This window comes from Podarcis filfolensis (assembly GCF_964270895.1).
Source record: "Podarcis filfolensis genome assembly, chromosome: 16".
Taxonomy (NCBI): domain Eukaryota; kingdom Metazoa; phylum Chordata; class Lepidosauria; order Squamata; family Lacertidae; genus Podarcis; species Podarcis filfolensis.
Genome location: NC_139620.1, coordinates 23,702,136 through 23,727,269, shown reverse-complemented (window position 1 = coordinate 23,727,269; position 25,134 = coordinate 23,702,136). Strand labels below are relative to the sequence as shown.

General features: G+C 47.0%; 3 protein-coding genes across 5 annotated transcripts; 1 reads left to right on the top strand and 2 right to left on the bottom strand.

Annotated features, from left to right (window-relative positions):
- Window positions 1-2,447: 2,447 nt before the first annotated feature.
- LOC310751380 (uncharacterized protein C5orf52) lies at window positions 2,448-5,998 on the bottom strand. The gene is made up of 3 exons (XM_083590725.1): window positions 5,821-5,998; window positions 3,812-3,920; window positions 2,448-2,871 (listed from the first exon to the last, which is right to left on the bottom strand). The coding sequence occupies exons 1-3, from the start codon at window positions 5,952-5,954 to the stop codon at window positions 2,611-2,613; spliced, it is 504 nt and encodes a 167-aa protein (XP_083446851.1). The 5' UTR covers window positions 5,955-5,998; the 3' UTR covers window positions 2,448-2,610.
- A 93-nt stretch (window positions 5,999-6,091) lies between these two features.
- Window positions 6,092-10,550, top strand: DUSP18 (dual specificity phosphatase 18). 2 transcript variants are annotated; one of them, XM_083590717.1, is made up of 3 exons: window positions 6,092-6,137; window positions 8,319-8,423; window positions 9,693-10,550. In XM_083590717.1, the coding sequence occupies exon 3, from the start codon at window positions 9,748-9,750 to the stop codon at window positions 10,312-10,314; it is 567 nt and encodes a 188-aa protein (XP_083446843.1). In that variant the 5' UTR covers window positions 6,092-6,137; window positions 8,319-8,423; window positions 9,693-9,747; the 3' UTR covers window positions 10,315-10,550. The 2 variants fall into 2 exon arrangements, with proteins under 2 accessions (XP_083446843.1, XP_083446842.1); XM_083590716.1 differs by having other exon boundaries at window positions 6,092-6,141.
- Window positions 10,551-12,121: 1,571 nt separating this feature from the next.
- On the bottom strand, window positions 12,122-23,152 carry LOC310751370 (synergin gamma-like). 2 transcript variants are annotated; one of them, XM_083590712.1, is made up of 7 exons: window positions 23,009-23,152; window positions 21,819-21,873; window positions 18,910-18,960; window positions 17,677-17,773; window positions 16,152-16,312; window positions 14,761-14,874; window positions 12,122-13,233 (listed from the first exon to the last, which is right to left on the bottom strand). In XM_083590712.1, the coding sequence occupies exons 2-7, from the start codon at window positions 21,867-21,869 to the stop codon at window positions 13,123-13,125; spliced, it is 585 nt and encodes a 194-aa protein (XP_083446838.1). In that variant the 5' UTR covers window positions 21,870-21,873; window positions 23,009-23,152; the 3' UTR covers window positions 12,122-13,122. The 2 variants fall into 2 exon arrangements, with proteins under 2 accessions (XP_083446838.1, XP_083446839.1); XM_083590713.1 differs by lacking the exon at window positions 18,910-18,960.
- Between the last annotated feature and the right edge of the window lie 1,982 nt (window positions 23,153-25,134).

Genomic DNA, 25,134 nt, shown 5'->3' with positions numbered 1-25,134 from the left:
ACAACTGCAGGAGGGGTCACTGTTACTTACAGTAAGGGGACAAGGTGGAAAGGAGATTGGCGCAGTGCAAATGTGCCAGCAAAGCCCATCCAGCCCGGGTGTCTTTAATAGAGGATTAGACAGATTCATAGAGGATAAGCCTATTAACAGCTACTAGCCACAGTGACTATAGTCTGCTTCTGTGGTCGGACACAGTAATGCTTCTGAGTATCCGCTGCTGGAAGCCACAGGAGAGGACAGGGCTCCTGTGATTGGGTCCTGCTTGACTGCGAGAACAGGGCGCTATACTAGATGGCTCCTTGGGCTTATCCAGTGAACTTTGCTTCTTACTTTATTTGGCACATGCCAACCTGCGCACTGCTTTGCCCCTCCTGGTAAGCAACAGTGGCCCACCTACCAGGCTCATTTAGGTCTGACCTGGGAGCACTGGGAGCTAGAACAAGTCAGGAGCAACAACCATTATAGTTCTGGGGATAGGGCTTCAAACCTGCAAGTGAGTTGGTGCCTCACAGGAGTTGTGGCCACCATATCTCCAGTCACCTAGGTCCTGCACTTTCCTTTCTTTCTGGATGATCAAGGGACAGGAAGAGACTTCACCCAGAATGATGCCAAAAACAGACAAGAACACTGCAGGCAGGGTTTGTGCCTAGTATGGGCATTAGCAGAATCACTAGCAGGCAAGTCACTATTTCAGGCACTAAGAGGCAATTTGCAGTCAGTCCTGATGCTGTCTTTTAGTGCGAACTTGAGCCAGGATATCCATAAACTGGTGGCTGGCACCTGAGAGAACAGAACCATTATTGGAAGGCAGTCAGTCAGCTGTCCAGTTTTCTATGCATGTGTGTGAGATGCACACACAAAAATGTGTATTCTGCTAGCAGCCTGTTGTGATGTCAGATGAGAAAATTATCCTTGCCAATCTCAACTCAGTTGTGTACAGACCAATTTTACCATATGAGACTGCCCCTTTAGCACAGATGATCAATGTAGGCAATATCTTCCTGTCTTAATCCCTTGCAAATGTATGTCACAGAAATGAATTAGATCTTTATTGCTTTTGCAAGTCAGGTGTCTGCATCTGCTGGATGCTTTTCAGATGGAAGCCAGTTTATCTCTAGAATAAACATAAAGGACACCATTCATTGCCTATTCAGCTCATCTGACATTTCTGCTGATAGCTAGCAGCATCTTTTGGCCACATAAGAAATAAATAAAATAAGTACTTATTAGTAGTTTCTCTATGTGAGTGGTATAAGAGGATTCAAGTTCAGGGATTCCTGGAGGCTCACCATTGGAGGGCTGTTGCTGCCTGCACGACATGAAGAGGAGGGTGCTAAATTGTTTGTGTGTCCGGCAGATTGAGAAAAGACTACATCATCAAGGGGTTTTAGTTTAAGGAAGAAAGGCAGGTAAGCAGAGACATGATACAGATGTATACATTTATTCATGGTGTGTGCCAGTCATTGTAGACATTACCGAGCAAGATGGACCAATGGCCTGATTCTGTATAAGGCAGCTAGCTACCTGTGTTCCTAAGACCAGCTTCATCAGGCATCTCTGGCCCCTGAACTGTTTCCAGTTGGTCATTATAAGAACTACTTTTTTACTTTAAGAAGTGCTCTTGGGTTTGCTTTCTTCCTCTTCCATCCCTACACTTCTTTCCTTGTGTGCCATGTATTTTACGTTGTAGGCCTGCAGACAGCGACAGTTATATCTGATTGTTTGTAAGCTGCCATGGGAGTCTTTGTGACTAAAGAGCAGGGTACAGACACTAAATAAATCCAGGTACTTCTGTCTCCTTCAACGTGTGCTATGCACAACCTTGGCTGCAATGCAGATAGAACTGGTGTTTGGGAATGGGGGTGTTGTGTAGTGCCATGCAAATTTTGCCTGCCAGCTGCATACCAGAACACCAACCTGCAGAAAAGGACCCCACAGACCCAGCATGTTCCATTTCACTGCACTTTCCAAATGCACATCCAATAAATCTGGACAAGCGGGTTCAAATGCACCCCCTCCATGGTCACAGGCTCACCTTAGGCCTTAGTCTATCAACTGTCTGTAAACAGGGAATAACAGGTTGCAGATAGCCAAAAGACCAGGACAGTCCCAGGACATTATGCCGCTTGAGATACAGCAGCCTGATGCCCTCTCCCACCCCAAATCAAGTTGCAAAGCGTCCAAGGCCAAACTGAGGTATTTTAGCACCTGAGGCAAAAAAATCCAAACCAACCCACAAGCACCTTTCCCCCTTCCTGTCAGTAAGAATACAATAATAATAAATGGGTCAACAGTTAACAATTTGCTACTTTTCCATAACACCCAAAATCTGCTGCTGCATTTTGCCTAATGGCAAGGCTGGACCTGCAAAAAGACTGTAAAGCCCTCTGAACATTAAAAAAAAATCCAATTAAAGGCCTACAACAGAAACATTTGTGCCACATGAATGCTGTGAAGGCCTTGTATTAACTTTAATTCCATTATCTTAATGAGACAAGCCAGCAGGAAAGCCTATAGGGCGGGGGCAGGGGACGCATGGGTCTTTTTCATGATGATTTTCTGTGCCAAGTGGAACCATGAAGCCACTCCTCTAGCTCATGGTCACTCAAGTTACCTAAGCCTGTTTTGCTGTGGCAGGTTCACATTTTTCCATCCTGTGACATCCTTGGCCTTTGTTAGCTCCGGCAGTGCAAAGGTTGAGGTGTGGGCTTTGAGCCAGGCCCTCTGGTCAATCCTCTCCAGCATTCTCTGGTAGTGGCCATATTCCTTCTTCCAGCGGTTCATTTTCTTCTGCTGGTCATGCACAAACTTCTTCATCATCTGGTCAAAGAGATTGCCCATCTTCCTTTTGCTTTCTTCAATGTGCTTGAGCTTTAAGAAATCGGAAGCAACTGTTAGCAAAGTCACTTAAATAAACACAGACAAAAGTCCAGAGAGCAAAGTCTTAATAACACTCTAAGCAAGCTGAACCAAACCGGTGCATAATCTGAGGATTAAGGAACAGAGAGGTTCTGTCTTTCTCCATTCATGGAAGAGAGACATATAACCAAACATACAGAAGGGAAAGCCCTACAAACTACTCAGCCAATCAGAGCTTGTGTGTGAAATTCATGCCACTCTACCTGGCCAGAAGCGGGTTTGTTGTGCTTGAACACAAAATCCAGTTGTGTAACCTAGGGGTGCATTCAGACGTGCATGTCACTGGATAATGTCATTAACTGCCCCGCCACCACCGCCCTTTCCACATATGTGTGCTTCTATTTCCCCCATGAAAAGAGCAGGGGGGGACATATGCCAGTATACTACCCCGAATTTCATTGCTTTACTCCCACAATTTTCCAGGTAAACTGGGGGCTGCAAACACATTTTCGGGGGCTCAAAAACATGGAAACAAAATGCCTAATATGCACTGTATTCCATTAGTTTTCCAGAAGTGGATTTTGCGTTGTATGAAAGCTCAGATATAATGCTGAAATTAACAGGGAAGCGCTGGGGAAATGGGATAAACCGCTGTGCGAATGCAGCCAAAGTATTCCTGGTTTGGGAGCCATGTGGAGCTCTTTCCACCTCCACAACTCTGCTCATTCCTGTGGATGGAGTCGATTTGCAAGGACATTGTGTGCACAGAACGCCTTCTTCCTCCATTGACACAAAGGGAGCTTCTTGAACATAAAAGAGATAGAGGTATACAAACAAGTTCCCGGATACATAATAGCTATTTGGCTCACCAGCCTAAAGAAACATTCTCTTGCATTTGAAATGTAACACAAGCAGGAGGGCTCAGGTAAGGAGGTTCAATAGTGAGATGTACCTTGATATCATGCACTCTCTGGACACTGATGTTGTCACGAATGATCACCTTAGAAAGATGACTCTTGGGTAAAAACCTCTTTAAAACGGCTTCGCTGCCACTGAGCAAACTGCACGGGAGAGGCGCCTGGTTAGAACCGCATTTGCTACTGCCTCCCTCCAAAATTAAGGAAGTAAATACCACCAATTTGGGAATATCCACCTGCAGGCCTAGCACTTTTTTATTTCATACATTTATATACCTCTGGGAGCTCAAGGAAGTACAAATGGTTCTCCTTAATCACGATTTCCCCATCACAACAACCCTGTGAGGTAGGTCATGTTACGAAAAAGGAGCAATGCTGCTGAGTGCTCCAGGTGGCTGGAAAGCCAAACAGGATGTTGATGTTATGGGACTGTACCGTGGGAACAAGGGACAGTCTATTCTGTGCACTGAGCACCGGATGTTAGCTCAGAGTGTCACATGACCCTGTACCAGAAGTACATGGGTGGAGTTATTCTCTCTCTGCTGTTGCTGCTGAGGAGTGCAGACATGTTTTCTCTGCACTGCTGGAAAGACAGAAATAAAGGCATGTAAAGACATTTCTGTCTGTCTCTTTCCCCTCCCTGGGGATGGCAGGGAAGAGGGGAGGAGTGGTTGTGTTCTTCTCACGTTTGAGAAGGATCGGCCGATAGAGATCTGGCCTTGTCTTGCCGGGAGCCGAGACGGGGGAGATCAACAAGGAATCCAAGCCGGGCACCTGGAGAGTGGCCAATTCCTCTGACTGATATGGCTTGAGATTCCGACAGGTCAGGCTGAGAGACAGCAACTGGCCTGCGGTCACCCAGTGAGCTTCATTGTGGCTGAGTAAGGATTCGAACCCTGGTCTCCCAGGTCATAGTCTGGCACTATAACCATTACAGCACACTGGCTCTTCACACTGTTGTATTCTAGGAGCTAGGAGGAGGCTGAACGACATGCAAGTTAATTTTCCATGAGCCAGTTTCTCCTGCTCACTGGATGAAGGCTGAAATATTATGGAAGATTTGAGTGCGTTTTTATCTTTTTCCTGCAATGCTGATATAGCTGCCTTCTTATTTTTGTAAGCCTCTTTGGGGGGGGAGCAAATAAACATTTTAAGATTTAAATAGACAAGGCAGTCCCTGGTTCGAACCTTGCCTTTCTAACCTTGTGACCTAAAGAAAAGTCAGGCCTTCTTTCTTTCTTTCTTTCTTTCTTTCTTTCTTTCTTTCTTTCTTAGTCTCAGGGCCTCTGCAATATCTGAGCGATATTTATACTGATATACATTGCAAGGTTATTGTAAGGATTTCAAGAGCATATGCAAAGTGCTTTGAAAATGCCCAGTATATAGGGTTTTGGGAGACCTGTTTCTGGGTCACTAGTTTTTTGTTTTAACCAATAGCATCTGTTATACGACAGAGAATACTATTTTTTACATACACATAATATAAATCTTTATGTTTGTGGAAAGACAAAAAAACCCCAACCCTCTTTCCTCTTCTTTCAACGAAAAAACTCTCAGAGAAGCTGAGCCACGGGGCTGCCTTGCAACCCCTAAAGGAGACACATAAACAAGCTTTATATTTGAGGAACAACAGATAAACCCTTCTTCCCTCCTGAAGCAAAATAACTCTGCAAATGCTCAGAGGCATGTCACTGGGGGCTGTCTTGCTACCCCTGAACATGGCATGCAATTCATGCAGACCCAAAGTGGGGAAACGCAACAAAGCCTCTTCCCTCTTCTGTCAGGGAACGGCAGAACTCTGCACATGTTCAAGGGCCCTTCATCGGGGATATGCAATATTTACATTTGCGAAAGAGGGACCCCCCCCCAAAAAAAAATTATTTTCCCCTTTCAGGGAGGAAAAGAACTCTGCACATGTTCAGAGGCAAAACGGGGCAAACCCCTGATTGAGAGGGGAGGGTGTCACGAGTGAAGCCCATCCCCTTCCTCCCTGTGCCCTGGGAGCTTGCCCCGCTCCCCCCATCCATCCATCTACCCCCTTTACCTGAAAAGCACCAGCACTTGGCCGCCGACGTGGGGCTGGAAGAAAGTGACCACGGCCGGCGGGGCGTCCTCGGGCTTCCCCGCCTCCATGGCGCCTCCCCTGACCGGGGACTGGACCGGACTGCGCTGAGCCATGGCTGGGCAATGCCTCCCCGCGGGAGGGAGCGGAGGTCACAATGGGATCGGGCGTTCAGAGTTGCCCTGGAAACCGGCCCCGGGGCTTGGAAGGGCTCAATGCCTTCTCGTTGCCGCCGCTGCTTCTGAAGCAGGAGGAGGAGGAGGACGAGGGGGCACCGCAGGAAGCGTCTGGGGTGGGCGGTGGGTAAGGAGAGCTCCCCGTCGCCAGGTCGAGAAGGGGTTTTGGTGGGGCGAGTGGGGCGCGGAGGAAGCGATGCGCAAGAATCCATCCCCAGTCAGGGAAGGATGGGGGGTGGGGGGAGAACCTCCATGTCCAAAGGCAGTCTATCTCTGAATGGCCATAACAACATTAGGAGAGCCTGCTGGATCCTGCCATCTAGACCAGCATCCTCTTCTCACAGTGGCCAACCTGAGGCCTGAGTGGGAAGCAGGACCTGAGCCCAAGAGGACTCTCCTGCGGGTTTTCCAGAAGCATTTCTGCCTCTGGCTGTGGAGGCACAGCAGAGCCATTGTGGCTAGTAGCCATCAACAGCCCTCTCCCCCATGAATTTGTTTGATCCTCTTCGAAAGCCATCCAAGTCGGTGGCCATCGCTGCCTCCTGCAGCAGGGAGCTCCATAGTTTGTGCTGTGTGAAGAAGTCCTTTCTGAACCTTTTCCAACCCTACAATGCCCTTTTTGATGGGAGACGACCAGAATTGTATACAGTATCCTAAATATGGGACGCGGGTGGCACTGTGGCTTAAACCACTGAGCCTCTTGGGCTTGCCAATCGGAAGGTTGGCGGTTTGAATCCCCATGACGGGGTGAGCTCCCGTTGCTCAGTTCCTGCTCCTGCCAACTTAGCAGTTCAAAAGCATGTCAAAGTGCAAGTAGATAAATAGGTACCGCTCTGGCAGGAAGGTAAATGGCATTTCCATGCGCTGCTCTGGTTCGCCAGTAGCGGCTTAGTCATGCTGGCCACATGACCCGGAAGCTGTACGCCGGCTCCCTTGGCCAATAAAGCGAGATGAGCGCCACAACCCCAGAGTCGGTCACCACTGGACCTAATGGTCAGGGATCCCTTTACCTTTACCTTTGCCTATCCTAAATATGGTCACATCCTAGATTTGTATATTGGCATTATGACATTGGCAGTTTTGTTTTCAATTCCTTTCCCAATGATCCCTAGCGTGGGATCTGCCTTTTTCAAAGCTGCCATATACTGTATTGGGTTGACATCTTCATCCAGCTCTCTGCTGTAACTCCAAAGTGTTGCTCTTAGGCTGATTCAAACCAGAGGAGGATTTAGAGAAGACTGACCAGTTCACCCGCACTAGCCAAGAGGGTGCTGTAGGAGCCCCTGCAACAGTGACTTAGAATGGAAGATGAGAGGCAGGAGGGCACCGAATTTTGGCATTGCGCAGGGCACTGCTAAAATCTGGGAAAAAACCAAGTCCACCATTGTTCAGACCCAATGATAATATATGTGCCCATTCACTAAGTTTGGAGAGGGTCCCTTTGCAGCCCTTTGCAATCTCTCTCTCTCTCTCTCTCTCTCTCTCTCTCTCTCTCTCTCTCTCTCTCTCTCTCTTTAACAACCCAGCAAATTTGGCCATCTCACTGCTCTGGCATATCAGTTTCTGAGCCTTGACAGGATTTGGAGATGGGTTGTAGCTCAGTAGCTTACCACCAGTTCAGCCCCTCGCATCTCCAGGTGGGATTGCAAAGATCCTTGCCAGAAACCCTGGAGAAGTGGAGCAGAAGGGCCATTTAGCCTGGAACCTTGAACTCAAAATGAGTCCTTAAATTCTGACACTTAATTCACAGAAACAGAGAATCGCAGCATGCTGATTTCTAGGTAGTTAAGAAGGTGCAAGGCTCCTGGTGCAAATTTGCATGTGCTGATTTAAACACATTGGTGCACAAATATACAGGTCTGAGCATATTCAAAGATGGCAAGGGTTATCAAAATAGCAACCATGCGTTTAAAGGGTTGCATCCAACTAGGATGCAATTCACGAGGATTTGCACTTGTGGTGCTAGCGAGGTGGTCCTAAACGATCCTGCTTTTACATCTTCAGAAGCTTTGGGGTGGTCTCACTGATTCATTTTCCAAAGGGTGCATATCCTGTAAGTTCCTGCTGGTAACTTTTCATACGACAAATGTTCCAAGTCACTATCCTTCCCTCCCTCCCACTTTTACTTGTATTATGCACTATAAGTTTAAAGCAGTATTGTTCCACTTTAAATAGTCATCATGGCTCCAACCACCCAAGAATCCCGGGAACTGTGGTTTGTTAAGGGTGCAGAGAGCTAGGGCTGGCTACAAAGAACTTCATTTGAAATAGCTCCAAGTTTTCAATGTCTTTTTCTCCTTTTAGACATTATTGAAAGACTATGATGTTCAAGAAGTAAACGACTTCCTGAATCAGTGTGTCTGGGGGCCACGATAGATGCCGGTGGTGTTTGACCAGGAATATATACAGGTACAGGCAAAAAGGACTCACAAAGTGCTGCTGTTTTCCCTGGTAACTTTGGCAAGGTTTGCAAAAATTGTATATAACGGCATATATCCCTCTAGAGTGGAACTCCGACCTCCATCAGCCAGCAGGGCTAATTGCCAGGGTTGATGGGAGTTGTAGTCCAACAACATTTGGAGATCTGCAGGTTCCTCCAGCCCTGTTCTCTGCAAGGGAAACCAGAAAAATTGGCAGGTTTTTTTTTATTCTTCACTGCCTTCACAACTTTAATCCTACGAATAATTCCCAACATTGAAGCAATAGCCAGTACTATTTTTCTAGAAAATGAGGTGCTAGGAGCTCACCAAAAATTTCTGCCTTGTTCTCTTAGAATGGTGATAGTGCCTACCTGGGAGGTAAAAAAAACCCAAAAACCCTGGCAATAGCCACTGCTGGATATTGCACATTCAGTTTGCCTTTTCCCTTATTGTCTATTTTTTCTAAAATTTATTTATACTTTTCAGATTTATACATTTCACTGATTTTACAATCCTTTTGACATTTCAAAACTTGACTTCCTTCCCCCTCTTTCTGCAGTTCCTTAAATTTATTTTTAATATCTTCTGCATATCCAAATTAACTTAATTTGCTCATTTATTCATCTTCTTTAAATATACAGTGGTACCTTGGTTCTCGAACTTAATCCGTTCCGGGAGTCCGCTCAACTCCCAAAACTGTTCGAAAACCAAGGCGCGGCTTCCAATTGGCTGCAGGAGCTTCCTGCACTCATTCGGAAAACACAGAAGCCATGTTCAGACATTCGGCTTCCAAAAAACGTTCACAAACCGGAACACTCACTTCCGGGTTTGCGGCATTTGGGAGCCAATTTGTTCGGGAGCCAAACCATTTGAGTACCGAGGTACCACTGTATACTCTTATGAAACTGCAGGTTAGTAGGATAATCCTGCCAGTGCTTTTATCTGTTTACAATGTGTCTGTAAATATTCAATAAACCATTTCCATTCTTTTATAAAAAGCTTGATATCTTCCTTTCTTACTCTTCCGGTCAGTTTTGCCATTGCTGCATATTCCATAAGTTTTTGTATCCATTCTTCCTTTGCTGGGACTTCTTCTTCTTTCCATTTTTGGGCAAGTAACATTCTTGCCGCTGTAGTCGCATACATGAATAAGTTTCTATACAATTTAGGTAGTTCTGTCCCTATAATTCCCAAGAGCAAAGCTTCTGGTTCCTTTTTCCTCGTTGTCTAACCGGAAGCCTCATTTGTCTCCCCAAAGCATAGCGAGCAAGAATGATGCTTCCTGTCGTAGCTGATGTCTAAAGTTCGCCTTGATGAATGCAGTGTTTGGAACCATCCCCATCTTACTCAGGCACCCGTCTGTCTACGGCCTTTCCCGGATCACAAACAGCCTGTTCCTCAGTAATGGCGAGGCCGCCAACAACAAACTCTTCCTCTACGCCAACCAGATCACCACAGTTATCAACGTTTCAGTGGAGGTGGTCAACACTTACTTCCCAGACATTTACTACATCCACGTCCCCATAACAGACTGCCCCTCGTCCCGCCTTTTGGACTTCTTTGACCCCGTAGCCGATAAGATCCGCGCTGTGGAATCAAACCAAGGCCGGACGCTAGTGCACTGCGCTGCGGGCGTCAGCCGCTCTGCCGCTCTGTGCATCGCCTACCTGATGAAGTACCACTCGATGTCTCTGGCAAACGCCCATGCCTGGGTCAAGTGCTGCCGGCCCATCGTCCGGCCCAACAACGGCTTTTGGCAGCAGCTCATCCAGTACGAGCAGAAACTCTTTGGGAAAACCAGCGTCAAGATGGTCCAGTCCCCGCTGGGGGTGATTCCTGACCTCTACGAAAACGAAGTCAGGGTCATGATAGCCTTGTGACAATTACAGAACTCGCGCCCTCCGGGAGAAGGGGGCTCAGCGGAGCTGAACGAACCCCGACGCTATCTTTACTAAGTGTGAAATTTTGCCCAACTCTGTCCAGTGCAGAGCCCTATTGCCTGATGAAAAAGAAGGGGGTGGGATTGTCGATAAGGGGATGCTCTGTGTGTATGCGTGTGCCTTTTTCTTTTCTATACATAAAAGCGACAAAAAATTGAAAAAACAAGCAAACCATAGGCAAGCTCAGTTTGTGACTCCTTTGTGTCTCGTTCCAAAATAACAAAGCCTTCAGTGAAGAGGGAGAGCTTTTCCTTTGGGAAACACCCAATGTTGCAGCAAAGCAGGACTGTAGTGCCTAGGGTTACCAGACTACATAGGTGCCAACTCTAGGGGGCCGGGGTCCCTTGCCCCCCACCCAGTAATTTTTTTCTGAAGGATGCAGGTGGCTCTGTGGTCTAAACCACTGAGCCTCTTGGGCTTCCCGATCAGAAGGTCGGTGGTTCGAATCCCCGCAACGGAGTGAGCTCCTGTTGCTCTGTCCCAGCTCCTCCCAACCTAGCAGTTCGAAAGCACACCAGTGCAAGTAGATAAATAGGTACCGCTGTGGTGGGAAGGTAAACAGTGTTTCCGTGTGCTCTGGTTTCCGTCACGGTGTCCTGTTGTGCCAGAAGCGGTTTAGTCCTGCTGCCCACATGACCCAGAAAGCTGTCTGCGGACAAACGCCGACTCCCTCGGCCTGAAAGTGAGATGAGCGTTGCAACCCCATAGCTGCCTTTGACTGCACTTAACCATCCAGGGGTCCTTTACCTTTATCTTTATCCACATAAAAAAATGACCATAATAGTTGTTGTTGTTAAATTTATTGCCTTCCCTTCACTGGCAGGTCCCAGGGTGGGTTAAAGGTAAAAGTAAAGGGACCTCTGACCGTTAAGTCCAGTTGCGGACAACTCTGGGGTTGTGGTGCTCATCTCGCTTTATTGGGCGAGGGAGCCGGCATACAGCTTCCGGGTCATGTGGCCAGCATGACTAAGCCGCTTCTGGCGAACCAGAGCAGCGCAGGGAAACGCCGTTTACCTTCCCGCCTGAGCGGTACCTATTTATCTACTTGCACTTTGACGTCCTTTTGAACTGCTGGGTTGGCAGGAGCAGGGACCGAGCAACAGGAGCTCACCCCGTCACGGGGATTCAAACCGCCGACCTTCTGATCGGCAAGTCCTAGGCTCTGTGGTTTAACCCACAGCGCCACCTGCATGCCTTTTTCAGTGTTTACTGAAAGCTGAAGAATGAAGGTGCCAGGCACACCTCTGGGGGGCACAAATGCATTGCAGCATGAAAACAGAAGAATACCCTTAACAGCCACAATAAGCTTGGGCAGCACATCTTAGTCTATGAGATGCCTAGGGGAAAACACAATTCTCTAACTGGCATTGAAAAGATCTTTTTTACCTTTCATTTTCTTCTGGGGGCACAGCACCCTCAATATTCTCCTGCCTCCCTTCCTGCTTCACTCCCTCCCTCAGTCTGCTGCCTCCCCCCAGTCGGGTGCCACCCTCTGTTTCTGGCTTGCCTCCCAAAGGAGCAAGGAGGCACATGTGAGCGTACAGCATGTCTGTCCCCTGCCTGGCTGCCCATTCCTCCTTGACCCCCTTCCTTCCTTCCTTCCTTCCTTCCTTTCTTCCTTGCTTGATCTGTGTGGCATGGCAGGGAGCTGCCCAGTAGGAGCACACAGGCAGGCAGGCCAGCCAGCCAGTCAGTCAGCAGAACTAGTATTAGGTTCATCAATTGACTTGTACACAGAGCACCTATATTAATAAAATTGAACAATATGTTTAATTAGTAATATAAAAGACTGCTTGCATTTTACAGTATTTCCTTAGGCCTCTTTACCCTCACCTTATTTCAGGCTACGGACCTGCACTAAGACTTTATTTGGAGATACTGGTTGCAAATGTCATGCTACGTACTTACCCAAGGGCAAGGCTAATTCAATTCAGTAGGGCCAAAGTAAGATGGTATAAAATTGGCAATGGAGCAAAGATACCAGGGATGTAAATCGTGGCTGCCCAGGTCAGGTCTCACACTGCTAAGCCCTAGCCCAGCCTGGTGACCACCAGAAGTTTTAAACTACAGTACAACTTCCATTACTCTCAGCCAGCATGGCCGTATGGTTCTGGAGCTGATGGGAGTTGTAGTGTAAAACTTCTGGTGGTCACCAGGCTGATAATAATTTTTATTAATTTTCAATTACCATCCAATAACAGCCTCATTGTAACAATACCAAATTATAATACAATTGCTAATACCAATCTTTCAAATACCGAATTATATATTGTAGTCCAAAACATCTAGCAGACATTTGGTTGGGTGGGCAGAAAAGGTCATAGCAGATCCAAAAAGCTGTCACTTGAGGTAGAAGCTTCACCAACAACATCAATTGTGCAAAAAGATTCTGCATAGTCCCATTGATGCTCACAGAAATGAAGCACCACTGATTTAGTCTGGATGCAAACCACAGAATACAGATAGAGAAGTGCTCAAAATAAATTAGAAAACAGGTTGTTCCTGGGCACATTTTAAAGCATCCTACAAAAACAAGATTGTTTTGATGAACAGAAAGGCACAAGTCTGGTTTCACGCAATCTTGTTTTGTCTCTCCAAAGATACTTCCCACCAGCAATGAAGCCTTGGGAGATGATTCTGTAGCCTTCGAAAAGTCTCTGTTTGTGTCTCCAGATCTTCTTAACCTCCAGAGAAACTGACGACTGGAGTACATTCAGAAAGTTGGGGGTGGGGGGGGAGAAAAAAGAATCACGTCCCTCCTGGCAAAGTGGCATCCACACAGTTCAGCCAGAAATTGGCACAGCTGGCATGATAACAGCTACCTTCATACATAATAGGATCTGAGTTTCCAGAACTCACCTGAGAAGGCAAAGAAAAATAAATAAGGCCTTTTCGGTCACGGCTTCTATGCAGGATACCTTTCCCAGTGTGATCCACCTGAAACCTTCATTAAGATCTTCGCAACGCCAGTTAGAGAATTGTGTTTCCCCCCAGGCATCTCATAGACAAAGATGACGTTTTGTTAGTAGTGTGCTGCCAAAGCTTATTGTGGCTCTTAAGGGTGTTCTTCTGTTTTCATGCTGCAATACATTTGTACCCCACAGAAGTGTGCCTGGCACTTTCATTCTTCAGCTTTCAGTAAACCCTGAAAATGCTCCTCTTTAAACAAGCCTTGAACACCTGAGATGTGAGTTTTCAGGACCCACCGTATTCCTCTGACTGTAATGTTTCAACAGTTTTTAATTCTGCATTTTAAGCTGATGTAACCCACCCTGGACGCGGGTGGCACTGTGGGTTAAACCACAGAGCCTAGGACTTGCCGATCAGAAGGTCGGTGGTTCGAATCCCCGAGACGGGGTGAGCTCCCATTGCTCGGTCCCTGCTCCTGCCAACCTAGCAGTTCGAAAGCACCACAAAGTGCAAGTAGATAAACAGGTACCGTTCTGGTGGGAAGGTAAACGGCGTTTTCCTGCGCTGCTCTGGCTCGCCAGAAGTGGCTTAGTCATGCTGGCCACACAACCCGGAAGCTGTACGCCAGCTCCCTCGGCCAGTAAAGCGAGATGAGCGCCACAACCCCAGAGTCGGCCACGACTGGTCAGGGGTCCCTTTTACCTTTAACCCACCTTGGGACCTGCCAGTGAAGGGAAGGCAATAAATTTAACTACAACTATTATAGTCATTTTTTAAATGTGATAAAGGTAAAGGTAAAGGACCCCTGGACAGTTAAGTCCAGTCAAGGCGACTATGGGGTTGCGGCGCTCATCTCGCTTTCAGGCCAAGGGAGCCAGCATTTGCCTACAAACAGCTTTCCGCATGACTAAACCGCTTCTGGTGCAACGGGACACCATGACGGAAACCAGAGCGCACGGAAACACAGTTTACCTTCCCGCCACAGTGGTACCTATTTATCTACTTGTGCTGACGTGCTTTCGAACTGCTAGGTTGGCAGGAGCAGGGACAGAGCAACGGGAGCTCACCCCATTGCGGGGATTCGAACCGCCAACCTTCTGATCGGTGAGCCCAAGAGGCTCAGTGGTTTAGACCACAGCGCCTCCCGCGTCCCTTACATTTGGATAACAAGCAACTAAAATACTACTACCAAATATGGTGATAAGAATAGACATGATTATAATACTCATATCCCAACCTTTTTTCCCAAGGAGCTGAAGGCAGTGTACAGTACATGGTTCTCCTCACTTAATCCCCACAACAACCCTGTGAGGTAATTTGGCTGAAAGGCAGCAACTAGGCCAAGCTTCATGGCTGAGTGGGGATTCAAACCCTGCTCTCCTGGGTCCCTAGTCTGGCACTTTTAACACCAGCATCTAGAGAACCACAGATGTCCCATTCCATGTGTGAAACAAATTAAAAAATGAATAAGCTCACCTGGGGCTCCCGCTTCACCTCAGTTAGGCAAACCCCACAGACTGGTTGGGGTGCTAGGTCAGAAGCTGACAAGCGAGAGTCACTTTCACCAGACGGCTCCAGCAGGTTAACATTCTGTAAGCAAAGTCAACACCGGGGGGGGGGCGGACCCAAAGTGTCAGAACCTGGCTTTCTCTGCCCCACAGCCCAAATCAGCAACCCCAGGCACTTGGTCAAGGATCAGAACTCTGAACAGGCACGCTGCCAGTCAGAGTAAGCAGTGCTGAGAGAGATGGTGAAGAAGGTTGTAGCTCAGTAGTTGAGCACTTGCTTTGCATGCAGAAGGTCCCAGGTTCAATCCCCACCATCTCCAGGTAGGGCTGGGAAAGACTCCCTGCCTGAAACCTCAGAGAGCTGCTGCCAGTCAGTGTAGACAGCACTGAGCTCGGTGGACCAAGAGTCAGATTCAGCACAGTGAATGGCTGTAGCTCACTGGCAGGACACCTGCTTTGCATGCAGAAGGTCCTGGGTTCAATCTCAGAATTTCCAGGTTGGGTTGGGAATGTCCCCTTGCCTGAAACCCTGGAGAGCTGCTGCCAGTCAGTGTGGGCAATACTGAGCTAGACAGACCAGTACTTTAATAAAAGGCCATGTACCCAGAAGAACAGAATGATCCAATGGTGTGGACATTCCTGAGCTAAATGACCCAGTTCTGTTTGACAGCTTTCTATCTTCCTAAGGGACAAATAAATAAGCTGCTGCTTATTTCACCACCGGAATGATGACACCATTTCCCAGAGTGCCATTGACCAAGCCTCAGCAAGCCAAATAAATACAGACCCTCCAAGTGTCCCAGTTTTGACAGTCCCGGGTTTACAGAAGGCATCCCAGTTTCTGATTGGATCCCAGAATGTCCTGCTGTTCCTTAGGACGTCCCTGTTTTCATTGGAGAATTTTTTGAGGGTATGTAAACAAGCTGTCATCAGAGAGAAACCCACCGAATAAGCTAAGCAGAGGGAGAGGTGGGGTCAGCGCTAGCGTCCACTAAGACGTCCTTAAAGGTAAAGGGACCCCTGACCATTAGGTCCAGTCGTGGCCGACTCTGGGGTTGTGGCACTCATCTCGCTTTATTTGCCGAGGGAGCCGGCGTACAGCTTCCGGGTCATGTGGCCAGCATGACTAAGCCGCTTCTGGCGAACCAGAGCAGCGCACGGAAACGCCGTTTACCTTTCTACCGGAGCAGTACCTATTTATCTACTTGCACTTTGACGTGCTTTCAAACTGCTAGGTTGGCAGGAGCAGGGACCGAACAACGGGAGCTCACCCCATCACGGGGATTCGAACCGCCGACCTTCTGATCGGCAAGTCCTAGGCTCTGTGATTTAACCCACAGCGTCCCAAGACGTCCTTACCAGCATCTGGAATACAGAATGGCCAAAGGCGAGAAAGGACAGGAGGTTGTTCCAGACCAGATCCACCTTGCGCAGGCAATGCAGCAGGGCTTCGCTCTCTGCTCTCCGAGCCTTCATCCCTTCTTCCAAGCGCTTGGAGACCCGGTACACTTCCGACAACCCTGGATGCAAAAAAAGAAACAGCAAGGAAAGTCGCCCTCTGCAGCTGTTGGGATATAGATTTGCACATGCACAAGCATAAACCGGTGGAGTGGAGTTACTTAGAAAAGAATTAGAGAGGGAGGAAATCACCTCTGAGGGTTCAAGTCACATATTCAAGCATTGCTGCAACAGCCACTTCCCAAAATCCACTGTTTTGTGGGTGAGATCCAGCTTGCCTATTGGCAAATTTAGGCTGCCAGTGGCTCATCTAGGCTAGCATCCTGCTCTCACAGTGGGCAACCATATGCCCATTATGGGATGCCCACAAGCAGGACCCAAGCACAAGAACCCTCTCTCCTCCTGCGCAGCGGTGTAGCATTGAGGAGGGGCTACAGGGGCGGTTGCAAATTTGTTAGGGGTGCAAAAATTCAACACCTGGTGCTGTCTCAATACAGCTGTGCAGAAAGGTAAAGGACCCCTGGACGGTTAAGTCCAGTCAAAGGCGACTATGGGGTTGCGGCACTCAGCTCGCTTTCAGGCCTAGGGAGCCAGTGTTTATCTGCAAACAGCTTTCCAGGTCATATGGCCAGCATGACTAAACCGCTTCTGGCGCAATGGATACCGTGACATAAACCAGAGCGCACGGAAACGCCGTTTACCTTCCCGCTGCAATGGTACCTATTTATCTACTTGCACTGGTGTGCTTTTGAACTGCTAGGCTGGCAGGAGCTGGGACAGAGCAACGGGAGCTCACTCCATCACAGGGATTCAAACCACCAACCTTCTGATCAGCAAGCTCAGGAGTCTAAGTGGCTTAGATCACAATGCCACCCACATCCCTTTTTTTTTTCTTCTTTCAGCTGTGCACTTCCCTAGCTGGGATCTAATGAAAATGGCTTCTCCATGTTAACCAGGAAGTGACCTCTCCAGTCAATGGAAATGACTCTTCTTATCTCTACAGCTGCAATCTCCAGTGAATGCAGCTGAATTTGCATGCATATTCCATCCTTTTCCGTCCATTTCCCTCCCTTCCCTCCACATGGCCCTGGGCCTTGGCAACCCACGCTACGTCACTGCTCCTGAGCTTTCCAGCAGCTGTTATTCATTGTCTCCAACCATGAAGGCAGAGCATAGCCATTTCTTAGCCTTTTCCATGAATTTGTCCAATGTTTTTTAAAGCTATCCAAGTTTCTCGGCCCCCACGGCCTCTTGTGGCAGCGAGTTCCATAATTGTGTGAAGAAGTACTGCCTTTTGTCTGTCTCAAATCTTTCAACATTCAGCTTCACTGAATGGCCCCCCAAGTTCCGGAAAAGGGAGACCAATAGGCAGTAAAGGTTGTGACAGTAGAGGGCCTTTTTTTATAGGCACAAATCCATACCATACCCAGGATATATGCAGTCCCTGGTGCAGACAGCAGCACCTCGCTGCACACAGATGGCTGACTGATGCCCGAGAGGATTTCATTGGCATTGCTGAATACCTGCAGGGGAAAGAGGGAGAGAGACTGTAACCAAAGTCCTTGGTATGTTCATCTCTGCACATCAGAGCTGGATCACTAGCAACAGCAAACTCTGAAATGCAGGCAGTCGTCACAGCAATCCAAACAGCAACACTCCTAAGATAATGCGACAAAAGTGAGCTTTTGAACGATGCAGACATTGTAGTTTCAATAGAAAGTCAGCTTTCTCCCTCATTCCTGCACTGCTTAATATCCAACCTGATGAAGAGTTCTGCTGGACTCAGAAGCTTGCTAGCTACTGCATGACGTTTTGGCATCTTTAAAAATAAAGGTTTCTTTCTTTTTTCTTTTTTTCTCCCCAAAATAAAAGTGGCAGTTTTAGCCCTTAGCCACACATGCTAATACCCTGCCTCCTCTTCCTTTATTTTGGGTGCTTCCAGACAGCTGCTGCTTTAGCAGTGTATCGAACAGGCATAACAGCAGATTCAGCTTGTGCTACTGAAGTGGACTCTGGTGCACCAAACTCTCTTCTCCCTCAAAATAAAAACCACACTTTTTGCAGTAAGGAAAGTGATGGGGAAATGCACGGGGCAATAATTACTTGGTACAACATCTTATAACCACCCCACCAAAAAATCAGAATGAACGCTAAGTAGAGAGGATTGCCCGGAAGCAATTTAGGGGCACTTTTCTCTAAGAGAAAAGTTAAATCTGCCTCATTCCCTTAAGGCAACTACCTTGAGGGCTAGAAGCTTTGCCAAAAGTGGGGAAAGCAATTAAGGTTTTCCCCCACTTTGTAAAGCGAGCTACTTTCTGTACTCTCAGACACCCTCCTCCATCCTCTATTCAGTCAAGCAAGAAGCATTATCAGAATTCAAATGCCCATCCCAGCCAGACAAAAACACTCAAGGAGTTTGCAGAGCGGGTGTTTGTGTGTCCTATGGAGAGTCCAGATGAAGAGGCTACGTGTTTCACAGGTGTGCCGAGTCTGGAAATTCTGGTGCATCCCTGTGTGCTCACAGGAGCCTTCAAGGCTCTACAAACTATGAAGCATTAACTAAACCCAAGCATTCAAAGAGGGAGGAGCAGCCATGGCTCAATGGCAGAGCACACATTTTGCCTGCACTACAGACCACACCATGTTTAGTCTGTGGTACCCCCAGTTGAAAGGATCTCACGAAGCAAGTCATCGGAAGGATCTTGATCTCCTGGAAAGGAAAACTGCTGCCAATCAGGATGATTCAGCTAGATGGACCAATGGTCAGGTTCAACATTAGACAGATTGTTCATGGGGCAGGGTGTGTCCTGGGGAGAGTCTCAAGGGCCATTTATTATTATTATTATTATTATTATTATTATTAATGTCACACACACACACACATATATATATGTAATCTCAAAGTGGTATACAGCATATTAAAACATCAATAAAACAATCCAGAATCAAACATTTTTGGAGAAAGTCAAATAAAGAGTATACAGTCAAAACAACAGCTGTGGATTAAACCACAGAGCCTAGGACTTGCTGATCAGGAGGTTGGCGGTTCGAATCCCCGTGACGGGGTGAGCTCCCATTGCTCGGTCCCTGCTCCTGCCAACCTAGCAGTTCGAAAGCACATCAAAGTGCAAGTAAATAAATAGGTACCGCTCCGGCGGGAAGGTAAACGGCGTTTCCGTGAGCTGCTGTGGTTCGCCAGAAGCGGCTTAGTCATGCTGGCCACATGACCTGGAAGCTGTACGCCGGCTCCCTCGGCCAATAAAGGAAGATGAGCGCCACAACACCAGAGTTGGCCGCAACTGGACCTGATGGTCAGGGGACCCTTTACCTTTTAAAAATATTATCCTAAAGATTTCAAAATAAAACATTACAAAGGTGGTCAACTACAGAATACATATTTAACACAGACGAAGTTAACAACAACAACAAAAAGATTTAACATTTTTCAAAAAAACACAACAGGACTTCAGGGCCACATTCAGGGCCTGGTCCAGCCAATCATTCAGAAACTGGTTTTGGGAAGAGCAAATATTTAGCCAAAGAAGAGTTGGAAAACCAGTTTTGTCCTGGCTGCATTTGTTGAATGTGCAGGAATTAAACAGAGATTTGAGGGAGGCTTTTAAAAAATCCTCTCTTAGGGTTTCAAGCAAACCCAAAGTACTATTTCTCCAATCTGTTGGTTCCTATATAAGATGATGAGTGCCTTCTCTCCCTCCAGACTTGACGCTTGCCACAGAGAAGGAAAAACAACACACTGGGAACCTGGGAGCAAAAACCAAAGTTATGCAACACATAAAGCACACTTCTTTGAAGGGCGCTGAGTCCCCAAGAGAATTGAAACGAATCAAAGGGCTGACACACATATGCCGGTGCAATGACTACGTTCAACCAGCAGAGGGGGGAAGATGCCAAACACACCGCCAGGCAGTAAAAAATAATAATCCCGCAATCAACACTTGAAAGGGTTTTTTTGTCCCAGATGACTGAAGGAGTGGAGAAAGTGACAAAGGACAGGAGCGAGGAATGCAAAACAGGGCATAGGTTTAACTTGTAAGAATAGGAGAGAAGAAAGGCTCAAAACTGCCCATATAAGCCACACCAGGCTAAAAGGTAAAGGACCCCTGGTACCTAAGTCCAGTCAAAGGCGACTATGGCCTGACCCTACCTGCCCACAGACTGTCTCGCCAGAGTGGTGCATGCTCTGGTTATCTCCCGCTTGGAATACTGCAATGCGCTCTACGTGGGGCTACCTTTGAAGGTGACCCGGAAACTACAACTAATCCAGAATGCGGCAGCTAGACTGTTGACTGGGAGCGGCCGCCGAGACCATATAACACCGGTCTTGAAAGACCTACATTGGCTCCCAGTACATTTCTGAGCACAATTCAAAGTGTTGGTGCTGACCTTTAAAGCCCTAAACGGCCTCGGTCCTGTATACCTGAAGGAGCATCTCCACCCCCATTGTTCAGCCCGGACACTGAGGTCCAGCTCCAAGGGCCTTCTGGCGGTTCCCTCACTGTGATAAGCCAAGTTACAGGGAACCAGGCAGAGGGCCTTCTCAGTAGTGGCACCCGCCCTGCGGAACGCCCTCCCACCAGATGTCAAAGAGAAAAATAACTACCAAACTTTTAGAAGACATCTAAAGGCAGCCCTGTTTAGGGAAGCTTTTAATGTTTAATAGGTTATTGTATTTTAGTGTTTTGTTGGAAGCTGCCCAGAGTGGCTGGGGGGGCCCAGCCAGATGGACGGGGTATAAATAATAAATTTTTTATTATTATTATTATTATTATTATTATTATTATTATTATTATTATTATTATTGGGTTGCAGCGCTCATCTCGTCTTCAGGCCAAGGGAGCTGGCATTTGTCCACAGACAGCTTTCTGGGTCATGTGGGCAGCAGGACTAAACCGCTTCTGGCGCAATGGGACACCGTGACGGAAACCAGAGCGCATGGAAACACCTTTTACCTTCCCGCCACAGCGGTACCTATTTAACTACTTGCACTGGTGTGCTTTCGAACTGCTAGGTTGGCAGGAGCTGGGACAGAGCAACGGGAGCTCACCCCGTCACTGGGATTTGAACCGCCGACCTTCCAATCGGCAAGCTCAAGAGGCTCAGTGGTTTAGACCACAGTGCTACCCATGCCCCATACCTCCAGCTGTGTTGCCCCCACTGTTTCAGACTACAACTTCCATCAGCCCCAGTCTGCACAGATGTTTATTGATTATAGGCTTTTGCTGTTGTTTTACTGGGTCTCTTCTGAGGGTTATTCTATGGTTCTTATTGTAATGTATTGGTGTTTTCATCTGACGTTATGCTTTGTGTTCTAGGTCGTTTAGAGGCTCTTTATGCAGAAAGCAGTTAATCAATTGAATATATTGTTGCCCGAAGCAGTTGGAGGGCACTAACTTATTTCCACAGGGTGGGGGAGAAGATATGCCTCTGCTTGTAGTGGCAAATCAATCACCATACCTGGGACGGTAGCTTACTAGCAAATTCAGAAGTGCAGGGTCCCTTAATTATAGATATGAGAACATTGTGGCTAATAGCCACCAGTAGCCTTACCTTATGGATCTGCTGCAAGCATCTCATCAGATGGGCAGCCTCAGAGTTCATCAGCCTTGACAGGAATGAGGAAGAAGTTAAGAGTAATGTAAACTGTAAGTGGTGGCTGGGTTTCACCCACCATTGCCCCTCTTCCTCCTGCCTCTGGCCATGGGCAGATTAACATAAAGTAAGTGTAGCAGCTGAATCTTTCCCCATTACTTTATCTCCATGCCAGGGAAAGCTTTGCCAGCGCATCTGTTGAAGACACTGGAGGAGTATGAGTTGTAGCTCAGTGGTAGAGCATCTGCCCTGTATGCTCTGCCACTTTTAAAACCATAAGGGCTAGAATCTTAATTCATTTTTAGGGGAAGGACGGTAGCTGAATGGTAGAGCATCTGCTTTGGACGCAGAAGGTCCTAGGTTCAAACCCCAAGGGCATCTCCCAGTAGGACTGGGAATGTCCCCTGTCTGAAACCCTGGAGAGTTGTTGCTGCTGCCAGTCAGTGTAGGCAATACTAAGCTAAATGGACCAGTACTTTAATGAAAGGCCACGTACCCAGAAGAACAGAATGATCCGGTTTTCCTGTAGTGAAAAGAAAACCCGAAAGAGTCCACTGGCACCTTTAAGACTGCATCTTGACAAAGCAGGCAGTGGTCCATCAAAGTTTTTTTCTTACCCAGCAGGTTTGTTAAGCGTTCAAGGAAACACAGGAGTGTGGAGATAAAAACAGCCACTAATTCCCGCTGTTTGCAGCAGACAGACAGCTGAAAGGTGTGCTGTCCCCTCCCTTCTAAACAGCCTGGCTGCTAACTTCACATCTGAGTGTTTAATGCAGTCGGCGCTCAACCTGGCAGTTTCCAGATGTTTTGGCCTGTCGTTCCCATCATCCCTGCCCGAGGGCTGGTGGGCACTGCAATCCAAAACATCTGGAGAGCACCAGGTTGGGGAAGGCTGATGTAATTCTTCCACACCCAAAGGGGATAGATTTCTTGGATGTCAGATTGCAGCACTTACTGCTTTTTTAAAAGCAAAACAAACAATTAAGCACGGCTTCATGGGTTTTGAGCACACCACACATCCTTATTGCTCTGAATTTCTCTCTCCAGCAACACACACACAAACACACACACACCTGTCAGTCCACCTCGAAACAAAATCCCCAGCTTCTTTAAACTCCTGTAATGTAGGAGAGAAGCCCTTGACCTACCTGGAGAGAAAGGTAAGTCCTCTGCAGCTGGAATTCAAAGGTGTTTTCTGGATGAGATAAGTGGGCAAGCAAACGACTTTATTCCTTTTTCCAAAGAAAAAGTACTGAACAGGAACCTGGCTGATTCTTTACCGACTACAGGAAGTTTGCTTTGTGCTACTCCCGAGTCAGCTGACAAACTCTGGATTCTGAGCAAGCAAGTTTTCCCACCTGAGCTCAATGTAATCTCTTGAGGCTCTCAGGCGCATTGCAGAGTGAGAGTTCACAAGACGCCAGGTTTGCCACAACTCAAAAAATTCATTCCTCTCGGTAAATTAAGGACAGATCCACACCATAAATTTAAAGCATAAGACTTCTCTCAAACAATTCTGGGAACTGTTGTTTGTTCAAAGTGTTGGAAACTCTAGCTCTGTGAGGAAACTAAAGTTCACAGGATTTTGTCGGGGGGGGGGGGAATCATGTGCTTTAAATGTCTGTTGAATAACTGGAACACTTTAAAACACAATGTAGTGTTTAAGGCTGCATTCTTAACCCTGCTTGACTGGAAGTAAGCTCTCTGAAGTGAATAGGACTTACTTTTGAGTAGACATTAGGTTAGGATTGCACTGTTAATGTTTCTCTTTGAAGAACTATAATATAGGCATGCTTATGTTACTGCTTTTTATATAAACTTCTTCAATGTGTTTATTATATTTGGTTTATATAAATATAGGGTTGCCAACAAAGCATTCTGTCTTAAGCAATGGCAACCATGATGTAATCAAGCAGGTAACACATTATCTCCCTGCCAGGAAAAAACTCCCCTGCCTAAATTATTTGTGTTGCTCTGTCTGCTGTTAGAGGAGGAGGAGCACAGCCAGGATGAAAAGGTGGCAACTTGGGCACAAGAATATAAACCAAAGAGCTCCACTGTGTTTACAGAAAGCCAGATGTCTTTTCCGACTAGCTTTAAGAATTCAGACACACAGATAAGCAGCGAAAAAATATTTCCAAAACAGGAAAAGCCTCATATCACCATGTCCACCGTGTTCCGAAAAGCTAAAGCCAAGAATGCATTTATCTGTTGCTGGTTTTTAACTCTTTTATTTTGCAGCTGTTTTCAGTAGTTTTTAACATGCTTTTATTACATCATTTAATTTATTAAAAATTGTGTGCTACTTTGAGAGTCCTTGCCCTTAAAGGCGATTTGTACAGGGTGTAGGAAAATAAATAAGAACTACAAAACCTGGTGTAGTGTAGCAGGATTGTTGGTACCTCCAGGTGATCAGTTTCTTGAGCATCGGATCCTGATTCGTTTCCAGGGAGGTTAGACGATGTTGGCTATTTATTTGCAGTGAGATCGCACAACGTTGGCTGTTTAATGAGATTCATTTTAATTTGTATGTCGGGGAGCTTAGATGACATTGCATCAAAACAAGGGTTTTCTCACCGTTTCCAGTGCATTTCCCCACGACTTTCATTATTGCAAAAAGTCTAATCTTTTTGTCAGGAAGTGACTGAATCTCATCTGAAAACAGCAACAGTCTGAAAGCAGCCTCCGTTCATCCAGAGATCCGAGTGCTAAACTGGGAGCTCTTTTAAATGACCCCTCTATTCAGCCTCCATCCTGACTCGTTTGAACAAAACTTTATAACATGGTGCTTTAAATGTACAGTGTTTACAAAGCCTCCCATTGCTCTGTGTGTGGCAGCTTTGGGGATCCCTTGCCCTAAATCTCTTGCCCACTTTCCATTTCCTTTTAGAGCTCCGATGCACTCGAGTGCCGCATGCAGGTCGGATATCCGTCCCGTGTGACATTACCTGCCATAAGGATCCTGCATACGTTAAAAGCACAGGAGCCCTGCTGGAGAAAGAAGGTGACAAACCAGGAACAGAATGTTCCCCATGCCGTGCGGCTCCCGGGAGGGCGAGATCATGCCAAGATGTTAATCTTGTTAATCCAAATTGGGAGAGGGGGGAAGGGCGATAGGCAAGGGAGAATAAGCACCAAGCAATATTATTTCCCCTTTCGTTGCCTTCCTGGGCCCCTTACTGAAGGGTGGAAACCAGGGTCAATTAAAGATCTGTTTTAAACTGGGATGAAACTAAGCTCAAATATATAGCCAGTGGACAGCTCCTTATTGCCT